The following is a 22,019-nucleotide window of genomic DNA, read 5'->3' on the forward strand; positions in this document are numbered from 1 at the left end:
TATTGCTTCAAGCTCAGCTGTTTCTGAGTACTGGTTCCAGTTGCAAGCAGATGTTTAGCTGCAGAGGTTAATGAACATATTAACCTCTTAACAGTTATCATCCCTTAGATTGCTGCTTCTTTCAGGAACAGTAAAAAGCAACATACAAAATCTGTATCCTTGTAAGAGTAACTTTGTATCTACTCTGATGAATGTGAACACAGTTCATCCTTGTTTTGGCTCTGGTTTGTTTAATCATTATTTTTCAATACTATGTGTTTATGATGCCAGTTTCGTGTATTAGTACAAGTAACCTTGTTGTTGTAGTTCTTCCCATTCTCTCATCAAAAAAAAAAAAAATCACTGAATTTTTCCACTAGAAAACTCAAGTGCAATTGCTATACATAATCCAGGTAGTTGGGAAGCCCTTTTAATTCTCTTTTCAAAATAATGCAACATGTCTTTATAGGTAGCCTTATAATATACCCCACTTCTTTAAACTTTGGCAATTATCTGTAAAGGTCAAGGCACGGTCCAGGTGCATCAGTTGTCTTGCAAAACAAAATGGTTACCATTAATCCTAAATCAAGGTAACCAAGCCTTGGGAAAAAATGGCACAGTACTCCGGATCCATTTTGTGTGAAACCCTAGACCATGCACAAACAGAAAGCATTTGCTCGCAATTAAATTCATTGCTTCTAAGAACAGAGGAGAGCATGGCAAAAGGATATGATGGGTCCCATGGATATGAGGTGCCCCACAGCCTCTTTGAAAGAGTGAATGCTAAATGCCAAATTCAGTGGGAGTTTAGAGGAGAGAGAATGCCTTTAAAACTGGAGCAAGGAGGGAATTCAGGCACCTTGGCTTTGAAGAAAGACAGTCAGAAGAAGGGAAGGTTGGTATGAGTGGTGGGGGCAGGCCATAGGAAAACTTTCCAGACTGTTCCAAACTTTTGGTAATAGGAAACTTTCCAAACTGTTCAGGAAGCTGGATATATTGGGCTTGCCCATGTGAAGTTTTTGTTTCAGTGGGGATTTTTTTCCTGCTTCATTTTTTCCCCATTGATTCTTTTTTCTTTCTTTCTTTCTTTTTTCTTTTTTTTTTTTTAAATCTCTCACCAGGCGTTGTGGCTGTCCTTTTCTGCGGAATCACGCAGGCTCATTACACCTACAACAACCTGTCCGTGGAGTCACGCAGTCGAACGAAGCAGGTGAGAGCAAGCCCTGGGTCTTCATGAGTCAGTTGTGCATACAAGGGAGACACCCCACAGAGTTTACGGCTTCCTTTTCCCATCCCGTGCAGCTCTTTGAGGTGTTACACTTCCTGGCAGAGAATTTCATCTTCTCCTACATGGGCCTGGCACTGTTTACCTTCCAGAAGCACGTTTTCAGCCCTGTGTTCATCATTGGAGCTTTTGTATCCTTTTTTTGGTTCTACTGTTTTGTCTGTGGACAAGTGACCTCTGCTGGGGAAGCTATAATAAGAATTTCTGTTTGGGGTGGGTGACTGAGCCAGCGCTGGTTCGTGATGGTGTTTTCCTGATAAGAAAAAAAAAGGCTTACAAGGTTCATAAAACTCAATGGATTCAGTGGAAAGATCGGCTTTCATCTGAGGCTGTCCTCTCTGCGTGTTCTGTGTAACACAGTTTTCCTGTTAACCTGGTGCATGGCAGGTGGTAGCTTGTTTTATAGAACACCTTTCTTATTTATTTTATTTATTTATTTTCTTATTTATCTTAACTTATGTATTTATTTATTTATAAAGATTTTATTTAGTCATTTATTTTAGAGAGAGAGAAGAGCATGCATGTACCTCTGCATGCAGTGGGAGGGGCAAAGGGGGAGGAAGAGGGGGAAGCAGACTCTGCGCGGAGTCCCGACATGGCACGTGGGATGTAGGACCCTGAGACCATGACCTGAGCTGAAATGAAGAGTCAGATGCTCAAACAACTGAGCCATCCAGGTGCCCCATAAAGCACCCTTCTTAGCAGATCTGCAAGTTGGCCACTGTGTCAGTCCCAGAATCATTTTTATTTCATTGCTACATGAATTCCAATCCAGAAGGTTCCCAGTTTGGAAGACCTGAAGCTTCTGTTACTGCACAGTAACTGCAGTACTGTTACAACTGCACAGGCAGCCCTTCCTCACGCTGCCCAGAGAGGCCTGCCGGCAATGAATCCGCTTTCCCTGGAGCATACTGGCTGTGAGAGATCACAGTGGAGAAAACTCCCTTTAGTTTTTTCCAAAAAAAAAAAAAAAAGAAGAAAGAAAGAAAAAGAAAAGAAAAGAAAAAGGAAAGGAAGAAAAGACAAAATGGAAAAATACTTGGTTCCTTGACTTAGTTCCATGGTGAATGCAGTTTTTGGAAGGGAGACACTGTTTTAGGGATTGGCTTCTCTGAAGAAAGGAGGGATGCGAATGCCCAGCGGTGGGAGGACAGCTCAGAGTTTTGCTCGCTTGGCCTCCGATCCTATTGTTTTCATTGACGTGAACTCCTCTGGGCCTTGGAATGGTAGCAGTTCAGCTCAGCCTAGATTTGTAAACACTGAGCCAGCGTCCCCTATTGCTGGGCCTTTACGCTTGCTTTTTCTGAGGCCTCATGGGTAACCTTTACAAAAAATAAAAATGAAAATAAAAATAAAATAAAATAAAATAAAATAAATAAAATAAAATAAAATAAAATAAATAAAATAAAATAAAATAAAATAAAAATAAAAATAAAAATGAAGAGTGTTTTTCTCTTCTGGGCTTGAGGATCAAGGGATACTCACCAAGCAGCTGGATAGTGACTGTGGCTGGCCTATTGCTGTGAGGGGTCCTTCTGGTTAGAGTGTGATCTCCTTCACCTGGGGCTCTTTTGGATGGATTTACATACTCGCCAAGACTGACAGCTAAAAACCTGGAGGATCAGCGTTCTCATTCTTGCTCCAGAAAGACCTCACATGTCCTCTAGATCTGTATTTGGAGCACAGCATCTGGGGAGAGAGAGTGAGAGGAGCCCTTGTTTACAGAGGAGGGCCTTGCGGGGAGGGTGAGCTGGGGGTGGGAGGGAGCCCCCTGGAAGTCCCGCAGGCCCCTTACCACTTGAGGACCTTTGCGTGGCTTCTGGGATAAAATGTGCTTTTTAAGCACTACCTGTTTCTTTCTGTTCGAAACAAAACAACACAACACAGAACCAGAGGGGTTGGGAGGGGCACAGATTGGAAAAAAAAAAAAAAAAAGCAGCTAAAAGTAGAAAAACAGTCCTTTACCCTGGAGGAGGCAGAAGACAGTTCCGCCCTGGCTTGTGTCTGAAACAGCTGCAGCTCAGGCAGCTCGTGCTCGGCTGGCCCAGAAGCTCCCTGCTCCCGAGGCTCCCACGGCGGTTTCCTTCTGCGACCAGGGCAGCATGCAACTCTCTGCCAGACTCTAATCTAAACTCAGCAAGTGAAGGATAACCCGTTTCCCTGAATTCTTCGCTGTCCACAGCTTCCACACTCCCCCATTTCCATGGCTCTTCCCTCTGGAAGACTTTTAAGCCCCTTAGGTAGAAAAATCTCCCCCCTCCTGTTGAGTCTTAGGAGGGTTAGGAGTGCTCCTTCAGTGGCCCGAGTCCTTTGTGTGTCCGCACAAAGTGTCTCACTTGTAGCATCCTCCTGGTCCTTTCGGGCTCCTGCTCTCTACTTCAGACTGAAGCTTATGCGCTCTTACCCAGGACATTTGCTCTTTACCGTTTGACCTGGAGTGTGGGCGTTTGTTCTTCTTGTGACTTTCCTTCTCATGGAGCCCAAGCCACGATTCGCTCTTCTCAACACACCCCCCCCAACCCCTGCCATGGTGCCTGAGCTTATTTCTGGACTCATTTTTAGAGAGATGGGAAACTTGGTCCACATCAGTGTGATTAAATCAAGAAGTTATAACAGAGATGCCTGGGTGGTTCAGTCGGTTAAGTGTCTGCCTTTGGCTCAGGTCACGATCCTGGGGTCCTGGAATCAAGCCCCGTATCAGGCTCTCTGCTCAGTGGGGAGCCTGCCTCCCTGTTTCCCTCTGCCTCCCCCTCTCCCTCTGCTTCCCCCTCTTCCTCTGCCTCCTCCCCGCTGCTTGTGCTCTTGCCCTTATAGTCTCTCTCTCAAATAAATAAATAAAATCTTTAAAAGGAAGAAGTTACAACAGCCCATTTAAAAGGTTCGAAATGAACTCTGATAGGAGCCAGAATGCTGGGAAAGCTGTCTAACTGAATCCCCACTTGCTGCTGAGACTTGTTTCAGGGGAGGCTGGACAGCTTGGCTGCCTCATGCGACCATCCTGGTCTTTGTGCAGTTATCTCCTGGTCATGAGGGGTCACAGCATCACTAACATTCTCTGCTCTGCCAGAGGCTCTGGGAAGTTGCCTTTCTAGAAAGCTGTTGGGTCCTTAACCTCCACCTGGTGGTCAGGTCGCCATCTTCCTGGGCAGAGCTGCGCACATCTACCCGCTCTCCTTCTTCCTCAACTTGGGCAGAAGGCACAAGATTGGCTGGAACTTTCAACACATGATGATGTTTTCAGGTAAAAAACCATACATGTCAAGAAAAATGAGTTTTATTCGGCAGGAATGCTAGCATGATTAAAATATCATCAATAAGGTCCACGAAGAGCCAGAAGTTCAGACACCTGGTTCTTTTGTATCCCTGCAGTGCTGGGTAGGCTGACATACATGCTAGAGTTAACTCTGGTTTTGCAAGCTATACTACCAAATGTGAACATTCTCCCCCAAAATAGCCACATCTTCATTTTTATCTCTACCACCCATGGGACCTATAGGTATACAAGTATTTAAAGTGCTTGATTATTTTCTGATTGGTATTCATAACCCTTAATCTTCCAGAAAGGCTCCAGACTTAAAATTTCTAGGTCTTTAATGAGAAAGAATACAGTACAGGTCGCTCAGTACCTCCCAGCTGCGGTATCCAGTCTTGTAAAATAATGAAATTGAGCTACTTAGTTGAGGTTCCTCCCAGCTCCAACTTTCTCTGAAGCATAAAACAACACAAAACCAACCAAACCGAAAAACCACTTGCATAAGCAAGATGAGCCCCACACTGGAAATTAACAGCTGTGATAGTGCTGTTTGATCTACACTGTCTCCCACATCCACCACCCTCCCCTGCCACCCCATAAAGCTCAGAAGTGTGCAGAAGCCACCAAGGGAACAAAGGACAGTAAAATACGCAGAGGTAAAGGAAGGAGAGAGCAGCTGGCTGAGCTGATGGTGCAGTAAGCGTGCAGTAAGTGTCAGTCATCATGGATGAGACCCAAGTTAGAGGGTCTTTGTAGAGCAGAGGGAAAAGATGGTGGGGCCGCCGGAGGCCACAGGGATCCTTAAAATTACCTCTGTTTTCTGTGGGGGATGGGGAGGAACTGCGCAAGAGGCAAAGTGAGTAGCAGCCCTTGACTGCAACGTGGTGGTTCTCGTGGGGGAGGGGGATGTCAGTCAGAGTCTTCTGGAACTCTCTGGGCAACAGGCACTGCACCGCGAAGCAGTTGCTCTGTCTGGTGCTTGCTTACCTCTGCACTGAAACAGGCCACCTGCTGCAGTGAGAGCATCCTCTTTATAATGCAGCACTCTGGGTTCTGGAGGGGACAAAGACTGTTCCTTGCCAGACTCCCAGTCTGATGTGGGGGAGGCAGGTGAGCAAAGAGCTAACTTCCTCTGGAGGGAGCGTGACACACTGCAATCAAGATGGGGAAGAGGAGGGCCTGGGGCCATCTTTACCAAGGGGGCAGTCTTCGTTCTGGGTTTGCCAGAAATGAGTCTCGTGAGGCAGCAGGTTGGACAATCAGGAGAGCGTTGCCAGGCTTTTTCCAGGAAGGGCAGCAGTGTGCTTTCGCTGTAAGACACAGGGGCTAATGCCGAAAGAGGGTCAGGTTGGATGGGGGAAATTGCATCTAGGCTGCTGGGAGCTCAGGTGGCATCAGAACCACCTGTTGGGCTGGTTAGAGGCCCTCGAGGGGCCCCACCGCCAGCGTGTTTCTGCAGGTAGAGGGGCCCCAGGAATGGGCACTTCTCACGTATTCTTGGCTGCTTCTGCTACTGCTGCTAGTGGTTTGAGGACCACACTTTGAGAACCACTGTTGGAGTCTGGACCCCAAGGAAGCCCCATTGCTGTGCCCAAGAGGTTGGGCTTGACTCAAGAGCAGTCGGGCAACTTTAGAGGTTTCTGAGAAAGGCATACCAAGGTCCTCCTTCCATATCAAGAAAGGGCTGCTGGGAAAGAGCAAGGCCAGCTGGAGATAACTCTACCTGGATAAATTTAAAGTATGTGCATTATTTTCTGTACTAAAAGACTGCGACGTACACAGCTATTTAAAGATACCGTCTCCTGTAAAAGTTACTTCCTGCTGGGAGCAGTCTCACCATTGAAAGGAACTCAGCTCTTTAAAGTGATGAAAAATCCAAGGCTTCTCTATTGTACAGCATACAGTGTTTACCTGATAAAATCAAGACGACTGTAGCACATGTTGTCTCTCTCTGACCCCCATGCTTTGTTCTTGGAGACAGCATCCTTTTAGAGGCTTAAATATTGATTATTGACAATGGTGGCTGTCGGTGTTCTAGATGTGCCTAAGTGTCTCCCTAGCACAGATTAATAGAAAACATTAACTTTGTTTTTTCATGTCATTTTTGGGGAGTCATTCTGCAGTGAATTGTGAAGTTCTCAGATTAGCGAATTTGCAAAATTATCAGGAAAGGTAGGAAACTACACAAACAGATACAGTGCGTATAACTTTCTTGCTCTCATACAACATACACAGTTGTCGTGTGCCCCCCTTCCCACCGCTGGTGAAGAGGAGCTCATGCCAGGTATCTGTTGAAGACCATGGAGTCACTCTTTACTTTAAAACAAATGAGTGTGCTTTGAAAAAGGAACAAAAGAACTTAGAATGGCAAACATTAAAATATGGATGTTTAATCTTTTTTTTAAAAACAAACAATACTGGGGCGCCTGGGTGGCTCAATGGGTTAAAGCCTCTGCCTTCAGCTCAGGTCATGATCCCAGAGTCCTGGGATCGAGCCCCACATCGAGCTCTCTGCTCCATGGGGAGCCTGCTTCCCCCTCTCTCTCTCTGCCTATTTGTGATCTCTGTCTGTCAAATAAATAAATAAAATCTTTAAAAAAAACCCCAATATTTTATTAAATATAACATAAGTAAAATCTAATGCAAAATAAAAATATGAGAACTCACATAAAAGAAGAACAAATATTTGTGAATATATATTAAGAATATTCACAATTGTTTCAATTCCTTTGTGAGTGTTGCACTATGTAGATCAAAACATATGCTTTTAAAATTAAAGGTAAGAATATAACTTAACTGCATTAAGTTCATTTCTATTTGGCGGGGTTTTTGTTTGTTTTGTTTTTTTAGTCAAGTTGACACACAATGTTTATGTTAGTTTCAGATGTAAACATAGTGATTCAACTTCCCTATGGGTTGTGTTGTACTCATTCTAAGTATTTGGTGCCTAATCTTAATGCCCGTTAATGTGGGTGAAGGGTCAGCGAACTGTAGTCCTGGGGTCCAGTCTGGCTGCTGTCTGTTGTCATACACGCCACGGCTCAGAATGGCTTTTACCGATGGACATCTACAGTCCGCGTCATGAGAGGAGACACTGACTTTGAAATCCAATCAGGTGAAATCTCATCCTCGAAGAGAATCTCACTGTTTGCATTAACGCACCTATATTACAACAAACTGTACTCAGTTATTATGAATCCATTCTTGGTTTTTGTCGATAAGATTTTGTGGGAATCTGTTTTTTTCTCTTATACATCAGTAACTGCACAGTATTCTTTACTTTATCCCCCCTTACCCCATAAAGCCTAAGATCTCTAATATCTGACCATTTACAGAAAAAGTTGCCAGCCCCTGATGTAGATCAAGTTATGTCGTTGCTTCTCTGTGTGGCTTTGCTAAGGAAATGCTGACCTGCTCTGTGGTTCATGGCACAGAAGCCACAAATATGCATTTGCCACATTCATACCTAGCCTGCTGCTTCCATTTATGATGGGATCAGACCTAGAGAGCTTATGTTTTTATTATTTACATTTCTTTTTACTTCATGTTCCTAGCAAAACTATTTTAGCAATAAGAGCGTGTTGTTGTCCTGGAATGGGCCACACAAAATAGTGCAGTGTTCTCCTTACATTATGGACATTTTGAAGAAAAAAAAAAGTCCAACAGGAGAAAACCATATGCCCTTAAGTTTCTTCTTTCCAAATGAGACGGCACGTGGGGTCCAGCCATTAGCCCCAAGTGGCAACAGTGCATTCGAGGACACACATTTGGCCTTGTAACCAAATCTTCTTCTCCGGTCCCTGCAGGCCTCAGGGGGGCCATGGCATTTGCACTGGCCATCCGAGACACAGCATCCTATGCCCGCCAGATGATGTTCACGACCACGCTCCTCATTGTCTTCTTCACCGTTTGGGTCATTGGTGGAGGCACGACGCCCATGTTGTCGTGGCTTAACATAAGGTCAGTTTGAAACCATGGTCAGTTTTGTGTCTAACTGGATCACTTGTGCCTACCCTGGTGCAGGTATGTGTGTGTGGTGGGGGAGACAGCTTAGTGTGTGGAAGGTTCTTAACAGGGTTATGTTGGGTTGGGTTTGGGGGAGGGATTGAAAATAAAAAGCAATGAGTAAAAATTCAGAATATTGACTTTTCCATGAGAAAAAAAGAAGGTGGGTGTGAAAATTTCTGTCAGTATGACAACACAAGGCCTTAGAAACACCTGGACCTTCCTAGAACAGTGACACTAGGGCAAGAATTCCAAAGTCTTAAAGCTGCAGGCAGGAGAACAGATGCCACTGCCGGCAAAGTCAGGCAGTGCACATTCCTGTGAAATCACACCTCTGGCCTTCAGAGCCACCTCATCCACCAGAAACAGAAAGAGGCAATTCGAGTTTTGTTTCTAGGAGGAAACTGTTTGATCTGTTTCTTGCTGAGGCGTACCAAAGAGGTGATACTTCCTGTGTCACCATCCTCTGTTGCAGCCTCATGTATGTCCCCTGCCTGTGGTTTTGCAACTCAGTCAGGACTGAGAGCCCTGACCAAAATTTGATTTTTTGTTTTTTAAGAGCGTTTGAAGCCCAGAGGGGTTGGCAAGCTCCAGCACATTAGGGTAAGGAGGGCACTGGAACAGAGGTCAGGTGTCCCAGAGCCTAGCTCTGGCTCTGGTTCAAGGCAAGCTCTTCACATGTCTTTGGGCCTCAGTTTCCCCAAATGCTAAGTGAAAGCATGCCAGCAGACCTTCTGCAGTCCCTTCAGCTCTCAGTGGGTGTGCTGTGCTCATGGGAGGCAGCCCCACCACCTCCATCCATTTTGGAGTGTGCAGAGGGTGAATGTGATCAGGAGACAAGGCTCTGCGCGTGTGGGTGTGAAGAGGAATTCTCTGGAAAGCCACAAGGTGGCGATGTTTTTCTGTTTTTCTTCCTCTGCCAGCTTTTAATTCACATTCCCTTCTCTGGAATATAGAATGCCCAGACAACTGCCGCAGAGCCTACCTTAGCTGGTGGCGGGGATGGGACTGGAATTTGGGAGAAAACTGGAGTTGGAGAGACCTCCGTAACCCATCAAGGACTTTTGTCTTGATGGCAGGCAGGGATTCCTGGGCTCGGCCTCTGCCAGCTGCACCGTTTCTGGCCTGGCAAGCCTCAGCCTCACATCCTCGAGGGTCTGCAGAAGCTACTCAGGGCTGATCAGTGGCAGTCCCATAATAGATAACACTTGTGTGACACAGGCGTTGTACAAGATGCTGCGCCTGTATTAAGACAATCTTCACAACATTCGGTAGAGAAGCTACAACCATGCTCTTCATTTTAAAGTTGACAGAACTGAGGCCCAGAGAAATAACTTGCCCAGGTCACAGAGGTTTTGGGGGATGGGCTGGGATTTGGGCCCCGGCAGTCTTGGCACCCAGTCCACAGGCTGAACTGCTGTGTCCGACCGCCTGTGAGAAGGTGGATAGTGTTGGGCACCTCTGTGTCGTGAATTTGGGATGACCAGAACTTTGAGTTCCTGGTATGAATCTCAAGAGTTGTATTAAGGAAAATAATTCATCCTGGGAATATGAACCTAAAGAAGAAAATGGACGGCTTTTTGGCTCTAAACCTGACACATATAATGGTACCATCTTTGTTCTGTGTTAAAGGTAAGAAAGGAGGTTTACCCGGCACACAGTTGAGAATCTTTAAGAATCTCAAGATTAAGGGTGCCTGGGTGGCTTAGTTGGTTGGGTGTCTGCCTTCGGCTTGGGTCATGATCGTAGAGTCCTGGGACAGAGCCCCACATTGGACTCCCTGCTCAGTGGGAAACCTACTTCTCTCTCTACCACTCCCCTGCTCTCTCACTCTATCATTCTCTCAAATAAATTAAATCTTTTTTTTAAAAGGTTTTATTTATTTATTTGACAGAGATCACAAGTAGGCAAAGGGGCAGGCGGGGATGGGGGGGAAGCAGGCTCCCCGCCGGGCAGAGAGCCCGATGTGGGTCTTGATCCCAGGACCCTGAGATCATGACCTGAACCGAAGGCAGAGGCTTAACCCACTGAGCCACCCAAGCACCCCTCAAATAAATTAAATCTTTTTTAAAAAAAAAGAATCTCAAGACTGACCTCTGAGATTACTTTCTGTTCCTATTTGTCTGGTCACTCAGTAGGTACCTGGATGTTCAGAGCCTGATTAAATCATGTTGGTTTTTTCATCCTGGTTTATAGGCCCTCCCACACACTACACACATGTATAGGCAAATAATTTCCCACCAATTGGAGAGTTGACTTGTGACATTTTGCTCTTCTGATAACCCTTTTCCAAATTGGGCCACTCAGATTGTCCTTTCCAGAACTGAGAGTGTGTGTAGCTTTCCCTGAGGCACATAAGCTGTATATACAAATATAATAACTTTATCATCATGGAAAATCAATGTAACGTACGGATAGCACCTAGAACATAGCAGCTAGTGAGTGCCCAGAGAGGAATCGGGAAATGATGATGTGTATGACTGGGCATAGGAGAGATCTCATTTCTCCACATCCTCGCCAGCATTTGGTGTTACCACTCTTCTTTTTTTTTTTTTAAGATTTTATTTATATTTGACAGACAGAAAGCACAAGTAGGCAGAGAGGCAGGCAGAGAGAGGAGGAAGCAGACTCCCTGCTGAGCAGAGAGCCCAGTGCGGGGCTTGATCCCTGGACCCTGGGATCATGACCTGAGCCGAAGGCAGAGGCTTTAACCCACTGAGCCACCCAGGTTCCCCTGTTACTACTCTTCTTCATTGTAGGTCTAATAGGTGTGTGGGTGTACCTCCCTGTGGCCTCACTTTACATTTCTCTAATAACTAATGATATCAAGCATCTCTTTGTGTGCTTATTGGCCATTCTTGTATCTTCTCTAATGAAACACCTGCTGAAACTCTTTGTTTTCTAATCAGATTGTTTGGGTTTTTTTAATTGAGTTTTGAGTTCTTTATTTATTATAGATACTAATCTTCTGTCAGAGATGTGGTTTGTAAGTATTTTCTTCGAGGTTGTGGCTTGTCTTTTAATCCTTTTAGTAGAGTCTACCATAAAACACAAGTTTCAGTTTTGAGGGAGTGCCATTTATCATTTTTTTTTCTTTTATGCACCGTGTCTTTGGTGTTACATCTAAGGACTCTCTGTCAAGCCCTAGATCCTGATTTCTTCTGTGTTATCTTCTAAAAGTTTTTTAGTGTTCTGCTTGACATTTAAGTCTGTGGTCCATCTTGGGTTGATTTTTATATAAGATACAGGTTTAAGTTAAGGTTTTATCTTATTTGCCTAAGACCATCCAGTCGTTCTGGCAATATGTTTAAAAGACTGGTCTTGGGGCAGTTGAGTGGCTCAGTCATTAAGCGTCTGCTCAGGTCGTGATCCCAGGGTTCTGGGATCGAGCCCCACATCAGACTCTCTGATCCGCAGGCAAACTGCTTCTCCCTCTCCCTTTGCTGCTCCCCCTGCTTGTGCTCCTGCTCTCTCTCAAATAAACAAATAAAATCTTAAAAAAAAAAAACTAGTCTTACTCCATTGAATTACCTTTCCTCCTTTGCCAAAAATCAGTTGGCTGTATACACGTGGGTCTGTTTGTGTTCTGCTCCACTGATGAATGCATTCAACCCTCCACCAGGACCACATTGTCCTGATAGCTATTGTTACGTAATAAACTTTAGCATCATGTGGGGCAAGGCCTCCCATGATATTCTTTTTTCAAAATTGTCATAGCTATTCTAGTTCCTTCCCATATATATTTTAGAATAACCTTGTCTATCTCTAAAAAAAAAAAGTCACTGAAATTTTCACAGGAATTGTGTTAAACCTATATATCAGTTTGGGGAGAATTGCCATCTTTATTATGTTGACTCTTCCAATTCATGAATGTGTCATGTTTCTTCATTTATTTAGATTGTATGGTTTTCAGCATACAGCGCCTGTCCATGGTTTGTTAGATTGTTTTTTTTTTAAGATTTTATTTATTTGACACACAGAGAGAGAAACCACAAGTAGGCAGAAAGGCAGGCAGAGAGAGGGCAGAAGCAGGCTCTCTGCCAAGCAGAGAGCCTGATGGGGGACTTGATCCCAGGACCTGAGATAATGACCTGAGCCAAAGACAGAGGCTTAACCCACTGAGCCATCCAGGTGTCTTGGTTTATTAGATTTATATCGAAGTATTTCTTCTTTCTTGAGCAATTATAAATACTGTTCTATATTTTTTTAAGATTTCATTTATTTGACACAGAGAGAGATCACAAGTTAGGCAGAGAGGCAGAGAGAGAGGAGGAAGCAGGCTCCCTGCTGAGCCGAGAGCCCAATGTGGGGCTCCATCCCAGGACCCTGAGATCATGACCTGAACTGAAGCCAGAGGCTTAACCCATGAGCCACCTAGGTGCCCCAAAGGTTTTATTTATTTATTTGACAGAGCACAAGTAGGCAGAGCAGTAGGCAGAGAGGGAAGAGAGAGAGAAGTAGGCTCCCCTCTGAGCAGAGAGCCTGATGTGGGGCTTGACCCCAGAACCCTGGGATCATGACCTGAGCCGAAGTCAGACGCTTAATGACTGAGCCACCCAGGCGCCCCAAGACCAGATGCTTTATGGACTGAGCCACCCAGGCTCCCCACTATTCTATCTTTCCAGTCTCCATGTGTTCACTGCTAGGATATAGAAATACAATTGGTTTTTGTTTTTTGTTTGTTTTTTAGAGAGGGAGGCAGGGAGAAGAGTAGAGGGAGGGAGAGAGATAATTTCCAACAGGCTCCACGCCCAGCATGGAGCCAGATGCAGGGCTGGATCCCACGACTCTGAGATCATGACCTGAGCTGAACCCAAGAGTTAGACGCTTAACCGGCTGCGCCACACAGGCAGCCTGGTTTTTCTATGTTGATCTTGTATCCTGTGACCACACTGAACTCATTTATTAGTTCTAGGAGGGTTTGGTTTGGTTTTTAACTTACTTGAGATTTTCTACATAGGCCATCACATCATTTGCAAACAGAGGCACTTTTATTCCTTTCTTTCCAACCAGTGTACCTTCTATTTCCTTTTCTTGACTCACTGCTCTGGCTAGGACTTCTAGTTTGACGTTGAAAAACAGTGCCATGAGCCGACATCCTTGCCTTGTTTCCAGTCTTAAAGAGAAAGCATTCAGTCTTTCACTAATAAGTGTAACATTAAGCTGTCGGGTGTTTGTAGATGTTTATCATCATTAAGTTGAGGGAATTTCTGTCAGTTGCTAGGTTTTTGAGTGTTTTTGTTCTTATCATGAAGAGGTGTTGAATTTTATCAAATGCTTTTTCTGTATCTATTGTGATATGATCATATTTTTCTTGTTTAGCTTGTTAATATGGTAGGTTACATTGATTAATTTTCTTTTTTCTAAGAGAGAGAGTACATACATGAGTGGGGGAGGGGCAGAGAGAGAGAGAGAAAGAATCTTAAGCAGGCTCTACACCCAGTGTGGAGTCCAATACAAGACTTGATCTCAAGACCCTGAGACCATGACCTGAGCTGAAATCAGGAGTCAGGTGCATAACTGACTGAGCCACCAAGGCACCCCCCATTTTCTGAAGTAATTTTCAAATATTTAACCAGTCTTACTTCCCTAAAACAAACCCCAGTTGGTTATGGTGTATAAATTTTTTATATATTGCTGAATTCTATTAGCTATTATTTTCTTAAAGATTTCTGTGCTCTGTGTTCATGAGGGATATTAGTTTACCATTTTCTCTTTTTTCGGTACTGCCTTTTTCTATTTTTCTATTTTCCTTTTTCTATTCTATTTTGTACTGCCTTTTTCTATTTTACCAATCTGACATTGGTATCAGAGTAATGTGACCTCACAAAACGAGCTGGGATGTGTTCCTTACTCTTCTGTTTTCTGGAAGACATCGTGTAGAATTTGTGTTAACTCATCTTGGAAGCTTAATGGAATTCTCCAGTAAAACCATCTGGTCCTGGAGACTTCTTTTTCAAGAGTTTTCAAATTGTGAAGGCAATTTCTTTAATAGTTACGGGGCTGTTAAGATGATCTCTTTCATAGGGCACCTGGGCTCAGTTGATTAAGCATCCAGCTCATGATTTCAGCTCACGTCATGGTCTCAGGGTCATGGGTTTGAGCCTCACATTGGGCTCCATACTCAGCGGGGAGTCTGCTTGAGATTCCCTCTCTCTCTCTCTCCCCTCACTCGCATGCTTGCTCTCTCTCTCTCTCTCAAATCAATCTTTTAAAAAAATTATCTGTTTCATATTTGGTGAACTGTGGTAGTTTGTGAAATTGGTCCTGTTTCATCTGAGTTGTCAAATTTATGTTGTTTGTAGCATTACCTTATTATTCTTTTCATATCTGTGACATATCTAGTAACACTCCTTGTTTCATTCCTGATATTGGAAATTTATATATCCTCTCTCTTTTTCTTTCAGTCTGCTACAGGTTTGTCAATGTTATTGATCTTTTCAAAGAACCAGCTTTTTTTTTCATTGATTTCCTATATTGTTCTTCTTCTCTCCATCTCTTTGATTTCTGCTCCTATCTTTATTCTTTTCTGCTTTCTGTCCAGCTCTGCCCAGACAGCATAATGAAGCAAATAGGTAAACAACAATTTTGGTGTCAGTACTTTGCATTTTCCAGATTTGTTTAAATAGTGATTGTCTAAGTATAGAGACTGACATTTATAGAGATTACATGAAAAGAAATTCCCTCAGAAATAAAGTAATGAGATTCATTGGTTTCTCTGGCCTGTGGTTTCTGATGTTACTTCATGAATATGAATCATTTATGTGAACCAGGTTCTTATTCTAAAATTCTTCAGAAACCCCCTGAAGTTCAGTGTGGTGTTTTGACCTCTATGACCTAAGTAAAATCAACACCTACCTGTTCCTTATTTCTCCAGGCTACGGACAGAGGCCCTTAGGAGGTGTTAAGTGGCTGCTCAGAAGTCAGAAGCCCAGGGTGGGATTCCAAGTTCCACCATAAATAATGAGGAGTTAGTTGTGATTTTTAACCATGGCTAAGTTCTAGTCTGTGTGTAAAGTAAAAATGAACGTGACCCAGATCCAGAGCCAGGTTACTGCTTTCCAGAAATCCAACGTATCTTTTTAAAATCAGTATGTGGTGATTGATACTTTAAAATATGATGGCGAGACGCTCAAATTGTTTTCTGGTAATGCACAAACTACATATTTTTCTTAGTCCCTTGAGCAGATATTGTTATTCACACAGGACGTAATGTTGGCAATTTAACCAGGTGACCACAGGACTGTTTCAGCAAAGGAGCCTGGTATGTGTGCAGAGCACATTTGGCAGCATGGTGGCTCTTTGGAGCCGCCAGCTTCAGGTGACACACACATGAGATGGTGGTAAAGGTGGGGTCGGAATGGCACATGCCCAGGCATCCGGGTAGCCCTCACACCCCACAACGCAGCCGTGCAGACACCCCAGGACAAGGAAGGACACTCTGCTCAGTATAATCCTATTAGACTGAGAATTTACAATTTGCCAGATACTGTGAAGAGTAAAGGTAGGGAGAAGCCCTGAGCTCTTTATGTAATAGCATTTGTAACTGGATATTTGAAGAGTTTGTAAGGACGCCAGCGTGTCATTGTAGGATGGATCCCGGGGCGTCTGGGTGGCTCGGTTGGTTGGGTGTCCGACTCTTGGTTTTGGCTTAGGTCATGATTTCAAGGTCGTGGATGGAGCCCCATGTTGGGCTCAGCGTTAAGTCTGCTTGGGTTTCTCTCTTCCTTTCCCTCCGCCCCTCCCCCCCCAAATAAATAAGTCTTTTTTTTTGTTAAGGGTGGATACTGTGAAGTGAAGAACTGGGGCTCTGGGGTCTAAGAGCCTCAGCCACAATCTTGGTTCCACCATTTTCTACTTTTGTGACCTTGGGCAACTTATTTACCTCTTTGACTCAGTTTCCTCACCCATTTAGATGGGGACAGTAGTGCAAGGATAAAATAAATGTGATAAAGAATTCTCTCATGAAACGTACCATCTGAAAAAGAAATAAAGGTACCATCTGGCACATAGTAAGCATTTAGTATCTTTTAGCTATTAATTATTATATATTATGTATGTTATATATAACTTTATTATGTTATCATTACAAATCATAACATCAGTACTACTCCCATTGCTATTATTATTATCAGTGAATCTTACCTTAATGGAGGCCAGTTTGCTTTTCTGGAATTGGTTACAATTTTTCAGTAGTATAGTAAAATAGAAAATCTGCTATAAGTCACATTCTGAGCAGGTGACTTGTTAAGGTACCCCTTAGGAAGCATAGCTCATTCTCACTTGCAGATTCCCAGGGATTTCGGTAGAGTAAGAAGTTGGGCATTGTCTAGCACAGTGTTTTTCCACCTTGTTGTTCCCCTACAAGGAGCCCTTCAAAAATGTTTTTCTCCCAATTACCTCTTCCAGTGAAATCTTAATACCACAGATCTAGAAAAAAAAAAAATAGCACAGATCTGCTGTAGACTTGTTTATGTAGGATCATGCTTTAGAGGGTATAAAGCATTGTAATGTCTAAAACTTTTTGTCTCACAAGAACCAATCTTCACACCCATGGGGACAGTGCCACCCCCAACTGAAAATACATGATTTAGTGCAGTGGTTCTCAATTGAGGGCAGTTTGCCACCCAGGCACCATTTGGCAATGTCTGGAGATAAAATTTTGAGTTGCCTCAACTGGGTAGGGGGCTGCTACTGGTATCTTGGGAGGTAAAGACCAGGGCCTGAAGTGTCAGTAGTGCCAGGATCATGAAACACTGCTCTTAGTCTGATGGCAAGGTTCAGGTGTACCTGAATACAACCCAGAAATTGTTAAAGCAGGTACGAAGGGACCATGTCATCTCTAAGGCACAAGAGAAAGAGAAGAGCAGAAGTTGAGTTCCTGACCTTCAGGAACCCTTGGACAACACAGTTTACTTGTGTCCCCAAAAAAAAAAAAAAAAAAAGCCATCTTTGTCTTAAGTATTGTTGCTGTTTTCAACAATATGGTGCTTTTTGCTCTTTCTGTCAAAATATGTGTAAACACTTCAAATACGTGTTTCATAACAACTTTGTTTTCTGTTTTTCCTATGGATGTACCTTGTGCTATGGAACAGGTGAATTCCTGAAAACTTGTATAAATTCATTTTCCACGAGCTACATGTATTCCTCTGGTTTCCTTACGTGATCTTTTGAGAGGCTTCCTTTCCTTCTCAATTGATCCTCATTGGGCCTAGCTCCTAACATTGTTGCTTTAAATTTAAATTTAGCAGCCTCTCTGGGTTTGAGAGAATAGGTAGAGTTTCCGAGAGGGCACAGATCTCTCTTCAGAGTGAGTCCGCCTGTTCCTTGATGGGCGTGGTCCGGGTCCTGTGCCCAGAGCTCCTGGCTCCCTTGTGCTCCCTGTCACACTCATGTTCCCTTCTGCTGCTGCCCAGAGTTGGCGTCGAGGAGCCGTCTGAAGAGGACCAGAACGAACTGCGCCGGCAGTACATCAGGTGACATGAAGAAATCCTCAGAAACAAATTAACTGGGCCTGGCTTTTCTCCTCCTTCTAACCTGACGTGTTTCTCTTGATGACGTTTTGTCTCTTTTTTCCTTCCTGTGTGCGCCCACCCTCTGCCCCTTTCAGCCAAGGGGCAAGAGGTCGGGTCAAGTCTAACCCCTTTTCCACCCTGTCTCTGGGTTGCTTGCTGGCTCAGTGTTCCTGAGGTTCCGTTCTCTGTCCCTGCATACTGGGCAGTGTGTGTCCCCACCAAAGCCGGAGTTGGCAACGGTCTCCCCTCTTACACAACTGAGCTTAGTGGCCAGAGCAGTCCATTCTCAGAGCTGCAGACACATCTTTCACAAAGTCTTGGTTATGATCTACTAAACAAGGCTGTTCACTCATGAAGAGAATTAGGATTTGGTATGTCAGCCATGACTGGGGTAGGGCTTACACCATCTGAATGAAGTACCAGTGCTTTAGAGTAGTTTTTAAAGTATGTAAGTGTGTATTTTATGGGGAATCTGAAGATACAAAAGCAGTTTTGTTTTGTTTTTTAAAAACCCAGAAGATAAAGACTCTGGTAATGCAGTTAGGTACTCAGTGTCCACCCACGTTCATGATCCGATTAGGCTTTGGGGAGGGAGCAATGTAGGGCACGCAGAACAAAGACTTTAATGTTTCCTTTGCCCTTTCTGCGTCTATATCAGCGTGTGTTCTTCCCAACCTGATTCTCAGTGCCAGTAGGTAAATCAGGGCACAGTAGGCTTGAGCTCTGTTCCTCCCACTGTGAAAGGACTTCACCCTCTGAGGGCGGTGGAGAGAACAGCCCTGCTCATCACCGGCATGGATGCTGTGAAATCACCGGGCTCTGAATGGGCCGTAACGATGTGTATATAAGTAATGGAAGCTCTTAAGATCCTTGGGTTCATACTTTCTTTCTGCTGTTTAAAACACACACACACACATACATATTCACTTTTTGGAGGCCTGACTTTGGTAGTACTTAAAGTGCAGAGGAAACCCTTTCTTTTGAAAGGACCACCTTCAGGGTGGTCCTTTGGGCAAAGCACAAGTTATTACACTTGGGACATGAGAGCATTCAGACTGTGATCTGGAGTTCAAGGTTTTACAGTAGTCTTGCAATGATTTAAGGCCTCAGCCATTCACATTTTTGAAAAATCTCCGGTTAAAGTAGAACACCTTTAAAATTCCTGGGATTTCCTGGCATTTTAGAGGGCAGCTCGTCAGAATGTACTTATACTCATACCAGAAAGGAAATTATTCATGTTCTTTCTATGTGTTTTCATTCCAGAATGAATGAAAACAAAAATTAGTTTGATTGCTCTATTTTCTCACTTGGCATGACTCTGAATGAAATGTAAGGTGCAGCAGTAGTCCTGTAAGCCACCTTTCAACTGCTTAGGGGCTGGCCGCATGTGGCTGGTGGCTAGCACATCGGACAGTGCAGATCTAGAAAGCTGCAGTAAGTTCTGCTGGACAGCGTGGATCTAGAATCATTCCCGAGTTCCCCCGAACAAAACACTGAACATCACGAGTTTGCCATAAGGTTAGGGTGGCCCAACTTTCGTGATGTTATCAAGTTATTTCACCGTTTCATGCTTTGGTATGTTGAATTCTGACCTGGTCACATGGGCCCAGGATAAATAGATGAGTCCCACCGACACTGCCAGAACTTGAATGAAAATAGTCACAACCTAGTCTTCATAAGCAGTTCTTGGTGAACAGAATTTAATTCTTGTTAACCAAGGTTTTTTTCCTTTCAATAGACATTAGTTAAAGCTTTTATTATATTTGGTTTTATTTTCGTTATTGTAATACAGGGCATTCTTAACCTTTTCTCCTACTCCCAGTCTTCCTATTTTATCTAGGACAGTACCGTCAACTTGTTTTATCTTTGCTGACATGGAAGCCATTTACGAAGGCTAATTATACCTATTTCAAAATTCACAGTATAGAAAGGAGAGATTATTAGTGGCAGACCTGGACTGCCACATTCTCGGCCAAACTGTGCCTCATACCCTTCAGATCAGATAATCTCATTGCTCCTGCCCCACAGTCTGGTCAGAGCTTGTGGTTAGGCCGAGGGCTGCTGTCACCTGGCATTCTGGGAGGCTTTCGGAGAAAGAGCAGGGTAACAGCACTCTGCCCCTCTGAGTCTGCACTGGGGAGCTCATCTGAGTAAACAAGTCTGCCGTGAAGTGGCTCTGTGCTACTGTAGGCCACAGAGCAGGGCCTAATGTTGGATTCCTAGCTGTCGATACCACAAGTGCAGACCGAGTACCAGGCAGAGGACTCTTCTCTGGGGGATTGTGTGTTGAGAGTGTCTGAAACAGGTGAGGTCTCAAAATCAGGAGCTAGGAATTCCATATGTGACCTCTCAGCTAACACTTTGATACACTAGACACATCAGGTACATTGAGGCTCTGGTGGCACTTTTGGGGGACAGCCCTGAATTGGCGTGGGTCTTGTGTCAGAAAATCTCTGTGAGACTTGTTTTTCAAAAGTCCTCAAATAACATCCAGTTACGAGGACAAGCCTCCAAATCTCAGACTCTCCAGCCTCAAAGCAGCCCCTAGACACATAGCAAAGTCCATTGAACTCACTGCAAAAATTGTACCAAAGCCCAGGCCTGTAGGTAGGAAATCTGGTGTCAGGTACCCTGGAGTTTAAATAGAGCAGAAACTGGTGTCACAGGCACTCAATAAAGATTTCCCAAATACATGAATTCATCTTGTGGTTTTAAACTTCGCCTTCAGCAACATACAGGCTCTCTGTTCCCTTTCCCTCCATAGTTCCCCCTTTCTAGGGACACACACCTCGGGTTAGTGCTTAACAGAGCTGTGCTAAGACAGGGCAGACGTTGGCTTTCAGAAGTGGGCCCATCTCTGTTGTCTTCTGTTTTCATTTTCAAGAAATAACCTGGGCATCATAGGTAGGAAAGAGGGAGGGAGAGGAACATAAGTAAGGTGCGCACACGTGGGTTTTTGTAGTCTGCTGTCCGCTCACTGGAGCCAGCACCCCAGTACTGGACTGCCAAGACCCTTGGGTGAAGCCATTCGGCACCTCCCTTCGAGCTTGAGTCAGACCTGCCAGAAGCCATGTTCTTGGTTTACAGTTCTTTGCAATACTGGAGAGAGCATGGGAAGGCAGAGAATTTTCCTGTCCTCTTTGTTTTCTTCACCCTCCCCCTGTGATCGAGGTCACAGTCCTCCACCTCATGGTGAGGAAGGTACAGGGATGAAGAATTAACAGGTGCACAAGACAACAGCTGGTGTGTTACTAAGCCAAGACGACTACCCTAGTCAAAGCATGGGATCTGTTGTAAGTGGATTTTGCCACTTTGCTTTTTCTTTCTGTCTTCAGTTGTTGATCTTAAAAGAGTCACTTCTCAGGTCATCTCAGCTGTGAGATGACGTGGGGGCACCAGGATAAGACATTAATGAAATGTATGCCCAAGTATTTAGGGGACGTGTACTCATGTCTGCAACTTTATTTGAATGCATCTAAAAAGTAAGATGGATGATAGAGAAGTGGAGAGATATGTGATAAAGAAACTCTAGCAGTATGTTCATGGTAGAGTCTCCATGGTGGGGTATAGAAGTGTTCACTATAAATTCTTCCGGCACCACCCTGGTTATATGAAAAATGGTGGAACAGAAATTTAGGGAATGGAAAGCAGGTCAGGGCAGACATGAGGAAGCAGCAGAAGGGAAAAGGCATGGGGCAATGAGCCCCATGTTTGGATAACTGGGACCTTCTGTGCAGGAAGACAGAGGGACAGTTGGGTGCCCTACCCCAGTGGCCTCGTGTAGGCTGTAAGCACATAGTACCACTTGCCTCTCCTGCCCCCGGGATCTGACATGGAACATGACCTCTTTCTCCCAACTTTTGCATGACAGCCTTCCTCTTCTAGCTAACTACTCCTTCCGCTTCCGGAAGATGCCCGGCCTCTTGGCTACTTCCAGCCAGCATGGCTGCCGAGGTCCAAGCTAATGCTTTCCCTTTTTCTC

At 44.3% G+C, this 22,019-nt stretch overlaps 1 protein-coding gene across 2 annotated transcripts in view; it reads left to right on the top strand.

Moving 5' to 3' along the window:
* Positions 1-22,019, top strand: part of SLC9A7 (solute carrier family 9 member A7) — a 145,159-nt gene that overhangs the window by 93,434 nt on the left and 29,706 nt on the right. Inside the window, exons 9-13 of one of the 2 annotated variants that reach the window (XM_082718196.1) lie at positions 1,101-1,189; positions 1,282-1,395; positions 4,394-4,505; positions 8,324-8,477; positions 17,939-17,998. In XM_082718196.1, the coding sequence (XP_082574322.1) occupies positions 1,101-1,189; positions 1,282-1,395; positions 4,394-4,505; positions 8,324-8,477; positions 17,939-17,998 (529 nt within the window). The remainder of the gene's footprint in view (positions 1-1,100; positions 1,190-1,281; positions 1,396-4,393; positions 4,506-8,323; positions 8,478-17,938; positions 17,999-22,019) is intronic. The other variant, XM_082718197.1, reaches the window with a different exon arrangement.

The sequence above is a fragment of the Mustela nivalis genome, assembly GCF_964662115.1.
Source record: "Mustela nivalis genome assembly, chromosome: X".
NCBI classification, from domain to species: Eukaryota; Metazoa; Chordata; class Mammalia; order Carnivora; family Mustelidae; genus Mustela; species Mustela nivalis.